The sequence below is a fragment of the Canis lupus genome, chromosome 9, assembly GCF_003254725.2.
Source record: "Canis lupus dingo isolate Sandy chromosome 9, ASM325472v2, whole genome shotgun sequence".
In the NCBI taxonomy this organism is placed as follows: domain Eukaryota; kingdom Metazoa; phylum Chordata; class Mammalia; order Carnivora; family Canidae; genus Canis; species Canis lupus.
The window spans coordinates 47,216,532-47,233,302 of NC_064251.1; the positions used below are offsets into that span (position 1 = coordinate 47,216,532).

The following is a 16,771-nucleotide window of genomic DNA, read 5'->3' on the forward strand; positions in this document are numbered from 1 at the left end:
CAGAGACATAGAGGGAGAAGCAGGCTGACAGCCTGACATGGGACTTGATCCCGGGATCATGACCTGAGCCAAAGGCAGATGCTCAACCACTGAGCTACCCAGGTGCCAGATTAATGTTAATTTTAATATTGGCATAGGTAAAATCTCACAAGATGAATCTATGATAGATAATATCTACTTAGGGTTATATAATCCTTTAAACTCTATATCAGGGTTATAAGATTTTTTTTTCTTAAAGATTTTATTTATTTTTTCATGAGAGACACAGAGAGAAAGGCAGAGACACAGACAGAGAGAGAAGCAGGTTCTGTGCAGGGAGCCCGACGTGGGACTCAATCCCAGATCTCCAGGATCACGGCCTGGGCCGAAGGTGGCACTAAACCGCTGAGCCACCCAAGCTGCCCAGATTTTTTTTATATATATTTTTTATTTGAGATAAAGCACAGGCAGGGGGAGGGGCGGAGAGAAAAGGGCAAGCAGACTCCCCACTGAGCATGGAGCCTGAAGCCGCACTCAATTCCAGGACCTTAAAATTATGACCTGAGCTGAAGTCAGATGCTTAATTGACTAAGCCACCCAGGGGCCCCAGGCTTATAAGATCTTTTACCATGGGAACATTTTTTTGCCACCTCATTATAAGTGGACTGTTACTCTCTATGCTGTTATATGTCAGTAATGATAAAAATGCAGCTACTGACTGGGAACAGGCATCACTAGCCTAAAGAATTATATACCAGTTGCTAATTTAAGAAAAGGTTCTGTTGTGTTTTGGCACTGTCTTCACCACTGGGGGGCATCAAAGCAGTTGAGATGAAAAGAGGTCTTTCACTTCCTGCAGTTGTCTTAAGATACTAGAAGGAAGATACTAATTCCAGCCCATGTGACCATAACCTATGAAAGTTGGACCAAGTAGGAGATTAGGGGTGTGTGGGTAGCCTGTATCTGGCATCTAAAAACAAGCAGCATATTCAATAAATATATAAAGTGCCTGTCATTCTTTATTTTTCAGGTTTGACTCGGAAGGACAAGCCTTAGATGGTATTTCCATCTCTGATCTAAAGAGTGGAGGGACAGGAGGAGGCAACACCAACTGGAAAACTTTGTATGAGGTTAAATCAGAGAATCTAGGCCATGGTGACAAGGTATCCCAAGTTCCTAATTTTCTTCACAAAAGCATGTAAAGTATGCAGGAGGATGAGTTTTCAAGCCTGATTTCTGGGACCAACTATCTGACATTCATCCAGAGCTATGATTCTTAACCAGAGCTCTGACCAGAGCATGGTGTGATGGTTAAGAATCACTGGCAGATTGAGGGAGCCATGCCAACATTATAATAGGACTATGTTGTATCTCTCAGACATCTTCAGGCAGATAAATGTTAAGAACTCTGACTCAGAGAGTTGGGGGTTTTTTTGTGTGGTTTTTTGTTTTTGTTTTTGTTTTTATTTTATTTATTTATTCATGAGAGACACAGAGAGAGAGAGACAGAGACATAGGCAGAGAGAGAAGCAGGCTCCATGCAGGAAGCCCAATGTGGGATTCCATCCTGGGACTCCAGGATCACGCCCTGGGCTGAAGGCAGGTGCTCAACCGCTGAGCCACCCAGGCGTCCCACAGAGAGTTGTTTAATTCTTAGAGGGATCTTAATGAAGTGGTAATAACTTCAGATCCATATTTATTTTTGCTGATTGTTCCTGCAAATTAAAATGCCCACATACCTAGAAGATGCCTTTTGAGGTTAAAGCCAACACTGAGCACAGAACCATTAGGCTCTGTCAGACATCAGGCAGTCCATGTGGGCCTTCACTGGCTGCACAGTACCAGCCTCATCTCATGGGCCAAGCATTTGCCACTATTCTCTGACAGGAATTGTCTCTCATACTTGATTTTAGTTACATCTTCCTTTCAATGTTTGTATGTAATGACGCTCTTCCCGTCTTGATCTAAACCTGTATTCTGTCAGCAGTTCAGTATTTAAGTCATTTATTTCTCCTTTATGTTCCCCAAAACATAATTCCTACTTTTATTATTTTCATGTCATATACTATAGTTTTTATTCTTTACTGTCTCATTTTGCTGTACTCCCTTATCCGTCATTGTCATCAAAGGCACTTTATAATGCTGTCATTATAGCATCTTGAAAATTAAACATGAGACAGATCTATGTTGTTCTGTCATAGGAACAGCTGCTTTTGAGGTTCTCTTGTCACTAGTTTCCCTCTTAGATCTAAAATACGTAGTAAGTAATCAGGCCTGGAGGCACCTGGCTGGCTCAGTTGGAAGAGCATGTCACTCTTGATCTTGGGGTAGTGAGTTCAAGCCTTTCATTGGGTGTAGTGATTACTTAAATAAACTTTAAAAAAAAAGAAGAAGAAATCAGGACTCGAGGGTATCTCTGTACCCTGACTTTAAAGTCATAATTCTGGATCTGGATCTAGATCTTACCTGGAAATACAGAAAAACTATAGGCATCTCCTAGGAGATTTTCTTTCTTTTCTTTTTCTTTTTTTTTTTTTTTTTTTTTTTTTTAAGTAATCTCTGCACCCACTGTGGGGCTCAAACTCACAACCCTGAGATCAAGAGTTATCAAGAGTTGCATGTTCTACTGCCTGAGCTGGCCAGGCACCCCGAGACATACTTTCTCTAGAGCTTTCTAGATTGAGGACTCACCCAGTCTCTTTAAACATTCACAGTATTGTTTTGCCCCCCCCCCCCTTTTTTTTTTTTTTGGTCTGAGACATTGGGAAGCCCCAGAGGTTCCTGACCTGGCTCTGAATTCGGAGTACCCCCAGAGAGAACTGCTCACCGCCCCCCAACCCCCGCAAAATTATTCACTCCATATCCTTTCTGTGGGAGTCAAAAAGAAAAACAAGTAGGGACCACATAAAGCCACAAATGCACATGACTCCATCCTTGCTGCATTTCTTTCTCAGTGCTCTCGCCACTTTGATGGCTTAGACCGAGGCTTGTCACAGCAGCTGCATGTGGTTGTTTGCACATTGTGTAACGATGCTCCTACATCACAGCAGCAGAGCTGAGTAGCTGTCACAGAGACCATGACTGAATGGCTCACAAAGCCTAAAAAATTTCCCGTCTGGCTTTCTACAAAGTTTGCTGCCATGGCCTAGACAGAGATGAGGGTGAATCTGGGCCCCAGAAATCACTCCTGTTGTTTTTAATGTGGGAGGATGTTGGACACAGCTACACCAGGTTTGCCTGCATTACCCTGTATTTCCTCCATTGATTACCTTTGGGGTAATCAGAAGAATGGGAGGAACAAATCTTTGTCTTTGAAGTCTTTGTTTTTCATATAGTCTTTCTCTGATTTTAGTGAATTAATTTGGCCTAATTTAGAATTTGCTTTTATTGCATGATCCCTGGGTGGCTCAGCAGTTTAGCACCTGCCTTTGGCCCGGGGCATGATCCTGGAGTTCCAGGATCGAGTCCTGCATTGGGCTCCCTGTGTGGAGCTTGCTTCTCCCTTTGCCTGTGTCTCTGCCTCTCTCTGTGTCTCTCATGAATGAATGAATGAATGAATGAATGAATGAATAAATAAATAAATAAAATCTTTTTAAAAAAATTTTTTTTGCTTTTATTATGAAGGGATAATATGCTTTAGAACTTAGTTTAAGGATCCCTGGGTGGCGCAGCGGTTTGGCACCTGCCTTTGGCCCAGGGCGCGATCCTGGAGACCCGGGATCGAATCCCACATCGGGCTCCCGGTGCATGGAGCCTGCTTCTCCCTCTGCCTGTGTCTCTGCCTCTCTCTCTCTCTCTCTGTGACTATCATAAATAAATAAAAATTTATAAAAAAAAAAAAAAAAACTTAGTTTATTATCTTCATAGGTTTTGCAGTTAGCACAAGTGATTTCGAAAACCATAGCATAAATGATACCCTCTAATGACACTGTGATCCTAAGGATTTGTAGATTAAATAGTGCTTACATTTTAAGGGCAAGCTTTAGGCTGCTTCTAAGTCCTCTCTCAAATGTAGGCTTTGGTTTCCAGGTCTCATGTCACTCTTTTCTTCCAAAGGCTGACTATTTTAGCTCCGTGGCGACAGTAGTGTATCTTCGCAAAGAGAACTGTATGTATCAGGCCTGCCCAACTCAGGACTGCAATAAGAAAGTGATCGATCAACAGAATGGATTATACCGCTGTGAGAAGTGTGACAGTGAATTTCCTAGCTTCAAGTACCGCATGATCCTGTCAGTAAGTAGAATGGGTAGATGAGAATCATTGTGTTGTTTCTTGAGTCCCTACCAAGTGCCAGGCTTTGTAGAGACAATAGCAAAAACAAGATCGCTTGTGGTAGGAAGTCACCAGATGAGTAAGTGCTAAAGAGCTTCTTTTTGTTCTTATCAGTACAGCAAGTTAGGGGCCTTTCACTCAACTGAAGAGCAGTCTGTTCTGCTAAAAGTTCTTTTTCCTACAAGAAAGTTGCATTTCGACACCCAGCTGATTTTAGCTGCTGTGCTTGTAGTACAGTTACAGCATTTGGTGACACTCTCCTGCTCACTGTTATGAAGATAAATTAATTTGAAATGGCATTTCTGCAGAGCAATAATTATACAGCCAATGCCTATATTTAGTTATTTTTCTTGTAGATAATCTGTTCCTCTTAGCCTTGGTAGAACTGACTTCTCAGGAATGTAGCTGCATGCTAATGTGGGAGTGTGGCTTTTTTGCATTGTGAGAATTGTTTCTGTTTTAAAAAACCTTTAAAGTGAGGGGTATACTTTTTAAAAAATCATAATACATGATAATAAAGGTATAAGAAAATAGGCATTCTTACATTTTTCTAGAAGGTGATTTAGCAATAATATATCAGTATCCTTAAAAATGTTTATATTTTCTGGCATATTAAACATTTGGAGGGAATTTCTTTTAAGGAATCATCAGAGATGTTACAACTGTATGAAGTTATTTGTTACTGTTATTTTTTAAACTTTGATACAACTTAAACTTCCTTAATGAAAAAAAAAAAACTTCCTTAATGTTCTACTAGTTGATTCCTTTACTATAAAACCTTAGTGTGGGATACCATGAAGGCATCAGAATTTGCCAGTTATTTGACAGTTTTCTATAGTTAGAAAATGATCTAATAAATGAAATGATCTAAATAAATGTTCAGATTTATTCACTGAAATAGCAAATTTTAAATGGTATGTTTGATGCAGTTTTAAAGTATGTACACACACAAAAAACAGACTGAGAGGACAAATCCCAGACTGCTGATAGAGGGTATTTCTTGTTGATTTCTAGTTTCTCCTGCATTTTCCTTTTTTTTTTTTTTTTCCCTTGCACTGAATACTCTTGTAATAGGAAATTTTTTTTAGTGGTCTTTTTAGCTAAAAAATAAAGGATTTTACTTATCCTTTAAAGTGTTAGTTCAACAAGAAAGTTCTACATTTAAGCTTTATATTTTTACAGAAAATAAACATAAACAACTTCATTGAACTATGATGGAGAAAATTGTTTTATATGGTTTATCAGCCTTTCTATGAAACTCGTAAATAGTAATCCCAGCATACTTGGTTTCACAAGATCCTGACCCATTTGTCCCCATTGTTCCCCTCCTCAGCCCTATTGGGTTGTACTCTTTGCCTCTAGGATGACACTGTGGAGTAAACAAACTGTAGGTGTGAGCTCTAGGGGGTGATATATTCTCTCATATATGGGAATGTCTTTAATTTTCTTGTCCGCCATTTTTTCCATCATAATCTTTGATACTAAAGCTCCATGTGTATGCCAAGCAAATATGTAGATCATCAAATGATAAATTAAAAAAAAAAAAAAAAAAAAGAACTTTGCTTTCTTATTTGTACTAAGACTTTTACTTTAGCAACTGGATTCTGTGTGATCCACTTTCTTCCCTGACTCTCCCCCATTTAATTTTACAGTGGTCCAGTTGGAGACACTTGAGCACTCATTTCTGTTGCTGGGAAAGTTGCTGGAACTAGTCTTATGGGACACTAGGATGTGTAGTTAAAAATGCAGAGAACCTGCCCTCACACTTTGGAGGCTTATTCAAACCTTTTGTCCAAAGGGCCTCATGGCTGGAGGCAAGGAAGTTTAGTTGGATTGTTATCTCAACTGAGATCTGAAATCACATATTCACAGCATATCATGCCTTTGCAGTACACTTTAAACTTATCTCTGCGATCCTTTCCACATTGTTTGGGAATAATATGGCATACAGAGTGGTAATGGTTTTTCCCTGGGGATTATTTTAGTGAATGGAAAAATTAATCTTCCAGTCTTCTGAGTATGTCTTCCTTTATTATTTCTTGGCTAAATTAATATATAATGTGTTTTTTAGGTAAATATTGCTGATTTTCAAGAGAATCAGTGGGTCACTTGTTTCCAGGAGTCTGCAGAGGCCATCATTGGACAAAATACTGCTTATCTTGGGGAATTAAAAGAGAAGGTTGGCCTCATCTTTTATTATTACTATAACAGTTGCCAATAACGCCCTTTTTGGCTCTGTAATTTTTTAAAATTTCTTTTGGGTGTTGTGTATAGTTTCTCGGTCTGATGCTTATTTGAAGGTTCATCTGATTCTGTCAAATTTTGTCCACTTTGGGTGTGCTAACAATGAGTAATCAAGTAATGTATAGAAAAGTGCTTTAGGTGCACCTGGCTGACTCACTTGGTAGAGCATGCAACTCTTAATCTCAGGGTTGTGAGTTTAGGCCCCATGTTGGGGCGTGGAGCCTGCTTTAAAAAAAAAAAAGTGCTTTAAAAATAGCACTTTGCAAGTATAAACCACTCATTTCTCCTGTACGGTTAGTACACTAAAGTTGATGTGCCTACAATCACTTGAGATCTGGAAGGTATCTTCTGAAGTACAGATGTGCCCTTTTAACATAATAAACACCTTCCTGTAAAGTTGAGTCAAATCTTGTGGGTTTTTTTTAAGATTTTATTTACTTATTCATAGAGACACACACAGAGAGAGAGGCAGAGACACAGGCAGAGGGAGAAGCAGGCTCCATGCAGGGAGCCCGATGTGGGACTCGATCCCCGGTCTCCAGGATCACGCCCCAGGCTGCAGGCGGCACTAAACTGCGTCACTGGGGCTGCCCAAATCCTGGTTTAAATTCACATACAGGTACTTGCTACTCCGGCTCTTCAGATGCAGAGATTTCTCTCTTAAGAAATAACTTTTTTTTTTTTTTTAAGATTTTATTTATTTATTCATTAGAGACAGAGAGAGAGAGAGGCAGAGACATAGGCAGAGGGAGAAGCAGGCTCCACGCAGGGAGCCCGATGTGGGACTCCATCCCGGTGCTCCAGGATCACGCCCTGAGCCGAAGGCAGACACTCAACTGCTGAGCCACCCAGGTGTCCCACAAAGTAACTTTCATAAGATAACTTTATCCATTTCATTTTTATGAATTTGTATTTTCACATATGTAGGGAATAAATTACTAATTATGTAATTTATTATATTGTATTATAAATGTAGGAAAGATACTCAAATAAAAAGTGTAAAGATGGGGGCGCCTGGGTGGCTCATTTGGTTAAGCATCTGCCTTTGGCTGAGGTCATGCATGATCTCAGGTTTCTGGGGGGCTCCCTGCTCATTGGGGATCCTGCTTTTCCCTCTCTGCCCCTCCCTGTGCTTGTGCCCATGCTTGAGCTCTCTCACTCTCTCTCAAATAAGTAAAATTGTTTAAGAAGAATGTATAAAGGGGGATCCCTGGGTGGCGCAGCAGTTTAGCGCCTGCCTTTGGCCCAGGGCGCAATCCTGGAGACCCGGGATCGAATCCCACGTCGGGCTCCCGGTGCATGGAGCCTGCTTCTCCCTCTGCCTGTGTCTCTGCCTCTCTCTCTCTCTCTCTCTCTCTCTGTGACTATCATAAATAAATAAAATTTTAAAAAAAAATTAAAAAAAAAAAAAAAGAATAGTACCTACTAAAAAAAAAAAAGAAAAATGTATGAAGGGCAGCCCGGGTGGCTCAGCAGTTTAGTGCCGCCTTCAGCCCAGGGCCGGATCCTGGAGACCCAGGATTGAGTCCCACATCAGGCTCCCTGCATGGAGCCTGCTTCTCCCTCTGCCTATGTCTCTGCCTCTCTTTCCCTCTCTGTGTGTCTATCATGAATAAATAAATAAAATCTTAAAAAAAAAAAAAAGTCAATCAATATAACTCACCACATCAATAAATTAAAGAAGGAAAAAACATTAAAAAAAAAAAAGAAAAATGTATAAAGATGGTCAATGAGGGATCCCTGGGTGGCGCAGTGGTTTGGCGCCTGCCTTTGGCCCAGCGCGCGATTCTGGAGACCCGGGATCGAATCCCACATCGGGCTCCCGGTGCATGGAGCCTGCTTCTCCCTCTGCCTATGTCTCTGCCTCTCTCTCTCTCTCTCTCTCTCTCTCTCTGTGACTATCATAAATAAATAAAAATTTTAAAAAATTAAAAAAAAAAAAAAAGATGGTCAATGAAAGCTGTGTTTTCTGGGCCACACAAATTAGCATCTATCCTATAGATCTTTCCCCTACTTCCTCCACATTGGTTAGAAAACTTATAAAAACTAAGGAAAAAACACACACACACCACTAAGAAACAAACATTTGTCGTTTATTTGGTGTGTTGTCTTCAGTTTGTCCATTTGGCTTCCCCCACCCTGAAACACACACACACATACACACACACACACACACCTTTTTAAAATTACAAGATCTCTGAAAATAATGCCAACAAGCCCTTTTATAGAAATAACTGGAATTGACTTTAAAGTATGATGGTTATCTTTTATCTGTTTTGCCTGTTCTTTATTTTCATATCAGATTTTAAGGCTCAAGGCAGCTTTTCAGGGTTTTTTATGAACTTACTACATTTGACTATTTTTACTGCTGGTGAATGAGGACATACAGAAACTCTTCCTTCAGGAACCATGGTATTCTTGGAGTATGTGCTTCATGCTTTCTTTAATCTTGAAGAATAATGGCAACTGGTATAATTTTCTTAAGATTTAACACATTGTTTTATTTACACATCTGAAAGCCCAGAGGACTTTATGGGTGTATCTGAAGTAACTTTTACATAAAAGTTCTGTGTAACAAAGCCATTTTCATGTTCCATGTGGCTTGAAAAGACAATACTTGGCTGACATGAACTATTAATTTTATATAAAGTTATTACAAATTTATTTTATGCATATTTATATAAAATACTGTCTCTGGGGCCCCTGGGTGACTCAGCTAAGCATCTGCCTTGGCTCAGGTCATGATCCCAGTGTCCTGGGATCGAGACCCACATCAGGCTCCCTGCTCAGTGGGGAGTCTGCTTCTCCCTCTGTCTCCCCACCCCATCCCCTACTCATGCTCTTTCTATCTAAAATAAATAATACATTTTTTTAAAAAAATTCTACCAGATTTTTTAATTTTCTTATAAAAGAGCTTAATTAGTTTGACACTTGGCTGGCTCATTTGGTGGAATATGTGACTCTTGATTTTGGGGTCATGAATTCAAGCCCTACACTGGGTGTAGAGATTACTTTTAAAAAAAAAAAGGTAGGGCAGCCCCGGTGGCGCAGCGGTTTAGCGCCGCCTGCAGCCCAGGGTGTGATCCTGGAGACCCTGGATCGAGTCCCACGTCGGGCTCTCTGCATGGAGCCTGCTTCTCCCTCTGCCTGTGTCTTTGCCTCTCTCTCTCTCTGTGTCTCTATGAATACATAAATAAAATATTTTAAAATATATATTAAAAAAAAAAAGGTAAAAAAAGGAGACCTCTGGGTGGCTCAGTGGTTGAGCATCTGCCTTAGGCTCAAGTTGTGATCCCAGGGTCCTGGGATCAAGTCCTGCATCAGGCTCCTCACAGGGAGCCTGCTTCTCCCTCTGCCTGTCTCTGCCTCTCTCTGTGTCTCTCTTGAATAAATAAAATCTTTAAAAAGCCACCCAGGGATCCCAAGATTTTATTTTTAAGCAAATCTCTATATCTGGCGTGGAGCTCAAACTCACCACCCTGAGATCAAGAGTCACATGCTCCCCCTACTGAGTCAGCCAGGTACCCCTCTCTCAGTTCTTAATTTATGATGAAGATGCTGAGCCTCAGATCTATTCCTTTTTTTTTCTTTTAATAAATTTTTATTTATTTATGATACACACAGAGAGAGAGAGAGAGAGGCAGAGACACAGGCAGAGGGAGAAGCAGGCTCCATGCACCGGTAGCCCGACGTGGGATTCGATCCCGGGTCTTCAGGATCGCGCCCTGGGCCAAAGGCAGGCACCAAACCGCTGCGCCACCCAGGGATCCCTCAGATCTATTCCATCACAGAATTTTAAAGTTTAGGAATGTGTTTTGTGGTTTAAGTTATTATTATGGTGAAATATACATAACATAAAATTTACCATTTTAACTATTTCGAAGTCTAAATTCAGTATGCTCATTAAGTACTAAATCTCGGGCAGCCCAGCCCAGGTGGCTCAGAGGTTTAGCGCCACCCTCAGGCTGGGGTGTGATCCTGGAGACCTGGGATCCAGTCCCATGTTGGGCTCCCTACATGGAGCCTGCTTCTCCCTCTGCCTGTGCCTGTGCCTCTCTCTCTCTCTCCCTCTCTCTCTCTGTGTGTTTCTCATGAATAAATAAATAAAATCTTTTAAAATTAAAAAAAAAATACTAAATCTCCGTTACCCCTTCCCCTTCTCCTAGCAACCATTCTACTTTCTGTCTCTGTGAATTTGACTGGGAATAGGTATAGTATTTTCATTTTTAAATAAAATTCTACCTAAACAGTTTTATGTAATGAAATGTCATTTGTAGATTAGTCATTCCCAACTAATTTAAACCACTAGGGACAATAAATTTTTGAGAGAGATTTTTCTCAAAAGTTTTTTGGGGGGATCCCTGGGTGGTGCAGCGGTTTAGCGCCTGCCTTTGGCCCAGGGCGCGATCCTGGAGACCCGGGATCGAATCCCACATCGGGCTCCTGGTGCATGGAGCCTGCTTCTCCCTCTGCCTATGTCTCTGCCTCTCTCTCCCTCTCTCTCTCTCTCTCTGTGTGACTATCATAAATAAATAAAAATTTTTTTTAAATGTTTTAAAAAAATTTTTTTGGTGGGTTTTTTTGTTTTTGGGGTTTTTTTTTGTTTTTTTAGATTATTTTTTTATTGGGACGCCTGGGTGGCTCAGCAGTTGAGAGTCTGCCTTTGAAAACTCAGGGCATGGGATCCCTGGGTGGCACAGCGGTTTAGCGCCTGCCTTTGGCCCAGGGCGGGATCCTGGAGACCTGGGATCGAGTCCCACATCGGGCTCCTGGTGCATGGAGCCTGCTTCTCCCTCTGCCTCTGTCTCTGTCTCTCTCTCTCTCTCTTTGTGTGTGCCTATCATAAATAAATTAAAAAAAAAAAAAAAAAAAAACTCAAGGCGTGATCCTGGGGTTCCGGGATTGAGTCCAGCATTGGGTTCCCTGTGAGGAGCCTACTTCTCCCTCTACCTATGTCTCTGTCTTCTCTGTGTCTCTCAAAGATTGATTTATTTGTTTGTTTATTTGTTTGACAGAGTGCGTGCACAAGCAGGTGGAGCAGCAGAAAGAAAGGGAACAGCAGAGGGAGAGGGAGCAGCAGGCTCCCCACTGGGGAGGGAAGCCAATGTAGAGCTTGATCCCAGGAACCGGGGATCATGACCCAAGCTAAAGGCAGACGATTAACCATCTGAGCCCCCCAGGAACCCCCCAAAAGACTTTCCAAAAATCTTTTTTTTCCTTTTTAAAGATTTTATTTTTAAGTAATCTTACACCCCACATGGGGCTCAAACCTACAATCTCGAGATCAAGAGTTGCATGCTTGGGATGCCTAGGTGGCTCAACAGTTTAGCATCTGCCTTCAGCTCCGCATAATCTCCAGATCTGGGAATCAAGTCCTGCATCGGGCTCCCTACAAGGGGCCTGCTTCTTCCTCTGCCTGTGTCTCTGCATCTATCTCTGTGTCTCTCATGAATAAATAAAATATATATTTTTAAAAAGAAAAAGTGTTGCATGATCTGACTGAGCCAGCCAGGTGCCCCTTCAAAAGTCTTAATGGAGGGGGGCACCTTGGTGGCTTAGTGGTTGAGCATCTGCCTTTGGCTCAGGTTATGATCCCGGAGTCCGCTGGAGTCCGGGGGATCAAATCCCGCATCAGGCTCCCCACAGGGAGCCTCTTCTCCTCTGCCTATGTCTCTGCCTGTCTCTCAGAATAAATAAAAATCTTTTTATTTTTTTTAAATGTTTTATTTATTATTTAATTTTTATTTATTTGTGATAGTCACACAGAGAGAGAGAGAGGCAGAGACACAGGCAGAGGGAAAAGCAGGCTCCATGCACCGGGAACCCGACGTGGGATTCGATCCCAGGTCCCCAGGATCGCGCCCTGGGCCAAAGGCAGGCGCCAAACTGCTGCGCCACCCAGGGATCCCAATAAAAATCTTTTTAAAAAAGAATCTTAGTGGATATTTTCAAATGGTCTGGTAGCTTCCATGCCTAAAGTTCTACATTTGTTTTTGCAGAACGAGCAAGCATTTGAGGAAGTTTTCCAGAATGCCAACTTCCGATCTTTCACATTCAGGATCAGGGTGAAACTAGAGACCTACAACGTAAGTGGGGTCTGCTGGGTTGCAGAAGGGTTAGCAGTGGGAAGCTACTATTTGTCACTCACAGCAACAGTACAGTGTTAGCTGTCACTTAATTGCTTACAGTGTGCTTACCGCCCTGCATTTATTACTCATTGAATCTTCCCAGCACTGAGGAAACGAACCTAGAGAGGTCAAGTATTTTGTTTAGTGTCAAGCATCTAGAGGGAAATGCTGCATGGTTCTTCGGTTACAACCTGGGGGTTTTGTTGGTGTAGTGACAAAGAATGGTCAGATGTTTGGTGGACTCCTGTGAGGTTTAGGCCCTAGGGTTCATATACAAAACAAAGACCGAACAAAGTTAAAATAACCTTAAAACTTATTCAAGTTGCCTATAGCATCATATAATTGTATAGTCCTACAGTAACTGCATTTATTGAGCACTTACTGTCTGCCAGTTACTATTCTATGCCCTTTACATCTACTATCTCACTTGATCCTGGCAGTAACCCATATGGAGGAATGACTGTTAGCCCCATTTTACCACTGAAAACATGGAGGCATGTAGAGAATAAGTACTTTGCATATGCCAGCAAATGGCAGAACTAAGATTCCAGCCCCCAGCTTCAGAGATTTGCTCTTTTCCATTCTTAGAAATGGCACTTTGTCGTAATTACTGAGCACATATACATGACAGTGCGTGAACCCCTGAATTAGACTGTGCACTTTTTCTGGGCATCACCTCATCCTGCCTCTAAAATAAAGGCACTGTTCAGTCCTGATGAATGAGCAAAGAGGGAGAGTTCTGAAAACCTCTCTGCTTGTTTTAGGGTCTCCTCATTCTGTTTTATCATTACACTTTAACCTTAGTTCCTGCCAGGTTTGTTTGTTTCTGTAGACCTTGAATGAGGTAGTGTCAAGTCAAGTGTCTGTGCTAGAGTGTCATGTTGAGGTGGGAGCAGGGGACAGCTCGAAAGGTCATGCAGTCCTCTCATGATGTGGACAGGGAAGGTGAGGTGCAGAGGTGGTCTCCCACAGAGCTGGGATGGCACCCAGACCAAGTCTTCCTCCTCTACTTTTGTTTTCAGAATTAGCTGTGTGGCTTTTAGGCAAGTCACTTATCTTCTCTGGGCTCCTATTTCCCCCCTCTGCAAAGAAAATAAACCTGCTAAGGCCCATCCCATTTGGATTTGAGGTTTCTGAGACCTGGGAGCATGAGGGAAGGACAAAAAGGGGACTCTGCTGAATGAAGAGAGGCTTCTGTCCTCTCTCCCAGCTCCAGAAGTTCTGAACTTGGCTTTCACTCATGATTTTTTTCTGTATTGGAATTACTAAACACTAAATCCAGCATGTCTTTGTGTTTTCTCTCGCTGAGATCATTGAAACCTCTAAAGCAAAGGGGGTTAGCACCACTGCTCCATGCCACAGGCTTTCCTCCATTCACAAACTGCTTTTCTCTTCTCAAAGGATGAGTCTCGAATTAAGGCCACTGTGATGGACGTGAAGCCCGTGGACTACAGAGAATATGGTAGAAGGCTGATCATGAACATCAGGAGAAACGCACTAATGTGAGAAGACCAGAGCTGATGGGGCAGAAGTTTGAAAAAACAGAGCTGAAATGAAACCGATTCTTTCCCACTCCTGTGGGACATTTCCACGTTAGCTACACAGTGGAGCAGAGGGCCTCTCCACAGGGGACAAAGCGCTTTCCTCCCATCAGTGCAGCTTGGAGCCCACTGGTACCTGTTGACACAGGCAAAGAGAAATGTGCTCAGGCGACTGTCGGGTAAACTGTCAGACCTGGCAGGTCAGCTGGTGGATAGTGTAGTGCCATTCTCTCCCTCTGTCTTCAGGCTTTTGTCAGTTTTACTAAGATTTCATTATCTTCAATCAGAAATTATGTCACAAGTAATTGACCCTAACTTTGCAGACGGTGAAATAAATTATGTAACTAGCTTCTCCAGTGATGACACCCTTGAGACCTGGGTTCCTTCTCAGGAGGGAGAGCCCAAAATTGGTCGTGCAGAACCTGTACTTCAGTAAGTGTGTCTTTCTAGAATTCAAAGTTTCGCTCTTTCTAGAGGTGCCACATAGTTGTAAATACTTGGATGGCAATAGGGTAGAATTATTAATCAAAAAACTTATCTTTTATATCTGAAGAATATCCCTCCTTCAGGGTTTAATAGACTAAGTCAGATGGGTCTGATATTAATCAAAATTGTCTCGTCTGAGGAAGGCTGATAAGCATTGACTTGCTGTCCCACAGGGACATCCGGGCAACTACAAAGCATTGTTTTAGTTTTCGTTTCAATTAATGTTGCATTTTGGCTGGTGAATGCACATTTTTTTCTACCTGTACATATTTCTTGCATTTATATGTTTCATTTCTTGATTGAAGCTATGTTAAATAGAAGGGATTTTGAAGGAAGGAGCCCTTTGTTTCCTCTGCTTTGTTTAAATAAACAGAATGTTCTCTGTGTGTGAATCCTACTTTCTACTTTCTTTGAATGCAAAGGGTTCTTGTAACTGGGAAGCAATTAATTAGCCTTCATAATAAATGTTCACTTGGGGGAGATGTTAACTCATTACAGACTCAAAGATTAGTCCAAGTCATAGAGATCATTCATCCTAATGTTTGCAACCCTCAAATGCATCTTTAAAAGAACAAAAACACTAAAAACAAAAAGCCATTGTGACCAAGAATGCTGATGATCTGGCACTTTGGGATTTTATTGATGTTTACACAGCAGTCTAACACCAACCAGGCTTTGAAATGTGTACAGACAGTGAGCTAGTAAGAAAACAGTAATTATGCTACTAGGCTTTTAAGTCAGCAAGAGCATGCTTGCCCTGTGTGTTCCTAATCATATTAATTATCTTTCTGGTTGCTGCGACCCACCACTTGGCATTTGCTGCACATCTCTCCCCAAGCATCCAGGCAATGTTGCAGTCAGCCTGCAGTGGGAGGACCTGGTTTTTAATCCATGCAAGTATGGCATATGGTGGCCGTTGGTGGAGCCGAGGCACTATGGTGTCCTGTCCCTCTCGTCATGACCTGTCCTCTTTCCGGGAGGAAGCAGCCAGCTTTAGGCAGGATGACTCCTGTTCCTCACAACACAGCCGGTCTTTCTCAGGCCTGCTGATGGTTTGGACACATTCTAGGCTCTGAAGATGGTCATCAGGCTGCACTAGCTGCTTTGGCTAAGGCCTCAACCATTTTTATGGAAGCTCTTTCTTGTCTGACCTTGCTTATCAAGCACTGACTAGGAAATTACAGTCCTCAGCACAATTCTGGATTGACGAATTGAGGGTTAGAAGCGGTAATCTTTCAGCCCAGTACCCAGTCTCACACCCACTACTCTCTGCATCACCTCCGTTCACAACGTCTCAGCCCTGTGAAGAACACAGGTCACAGTGTCGCCCTGACACACCTCGACACAGCTGTACGGGTCCGGTGGTCACCAGTTTTCAGTGACCACGTGATGAAACCAGCAAACCTACAGGGGTGTTGGGGGGAGGGCTGCTCCCCAAAGGGAGGATATTTAGCAGATTTCTCTACCAAAAATCAGATCACCAGTAGAGGAACCTCAGAAATTGGCTCTACTGTTAGGCTTTTAAGAGATGAGATCCCTAAGGATGGCCAAAATAGATTCAGGCCCACAGTTCTTGGAATTCTCTTGGATCTGGTTTACCTCGAAAGGCTGTTCGTGTTGTTTTATTTCTCATCTTTCACTTCAAGATCAATGTTTATTTTGCAGATACCATGACATCAGCATTAAGCAATTAGGAAAAAATCTAATCATTTTGTCTTCATTTTAAATGGTTCTTGGAGTTCCTCCAATCTCATTGTGAAAGAGGCAAGGAAAAAAAGGGTAATCTGATTTCTGTCCATATTTTCAGTGTTTTATGCTTTCCATGAAGCCTTGCTAATCTCTGGTGTGCTGTTCCTTTCTAAACTGCATGGTCAAAATTTTCCCCCTCCCCCACTTTTTTTGCCCCCCAGAGTGGCCTGTCTTGGAAAAGTATAAATACTATTGATCGTGGTATTTAATACACTAATGAAACCCATGGTTATTGACTACATAATTAATATACTGTCTAAAAGTGAAGTTTGGCAGCCCAGTGTATAAAGGTTTATATTGACTTGTGTTTCTTTGGCAATATGCCTTCTAAGGTTATTTATAGAAAACGAAACAGGTTGTTGAGACTCTTTT

The 16,771-nt window shown here is 41.9% G+C and overlaps 1 protein-coding gene across 1 annotated transcript in view; it reads left to right on the plus strand.

Moving 5' to 3' along the window:
• RPA1 (replication protein A1) overlaps positions 1-15,042 on the plus strand; it is a 76,327-nt gene extending 61,285 nt beyond the window's left edge. Inside the window, exons 13-17 of the mRNA XM_025476144.3 lie at positions 1,010-1,142; positions 4,036-4,212; positions 6,323-6,430; positions 12,495-12,581; positions 14,025-15,042. Coding sequence (XP_025331929.3) covers positions 1,010-1,142; positions 4,036-4,212; positions 6,323-6,430; positions 12,495-12,581; positions 14,025-14,129 — 610 coding nt within the window. The 3' untranslated portion in view covers positions 14,130-15,042. The remainder of the gene's footprint in view (positions 1-1,009; positions 1,143-4,035; positions 4,213-6,322; positions 6,431-12,494; positions 12,582-14,024) is intronic.
• Positions 15,043-16,771: the final 1,729 nt, after the last annotated feature.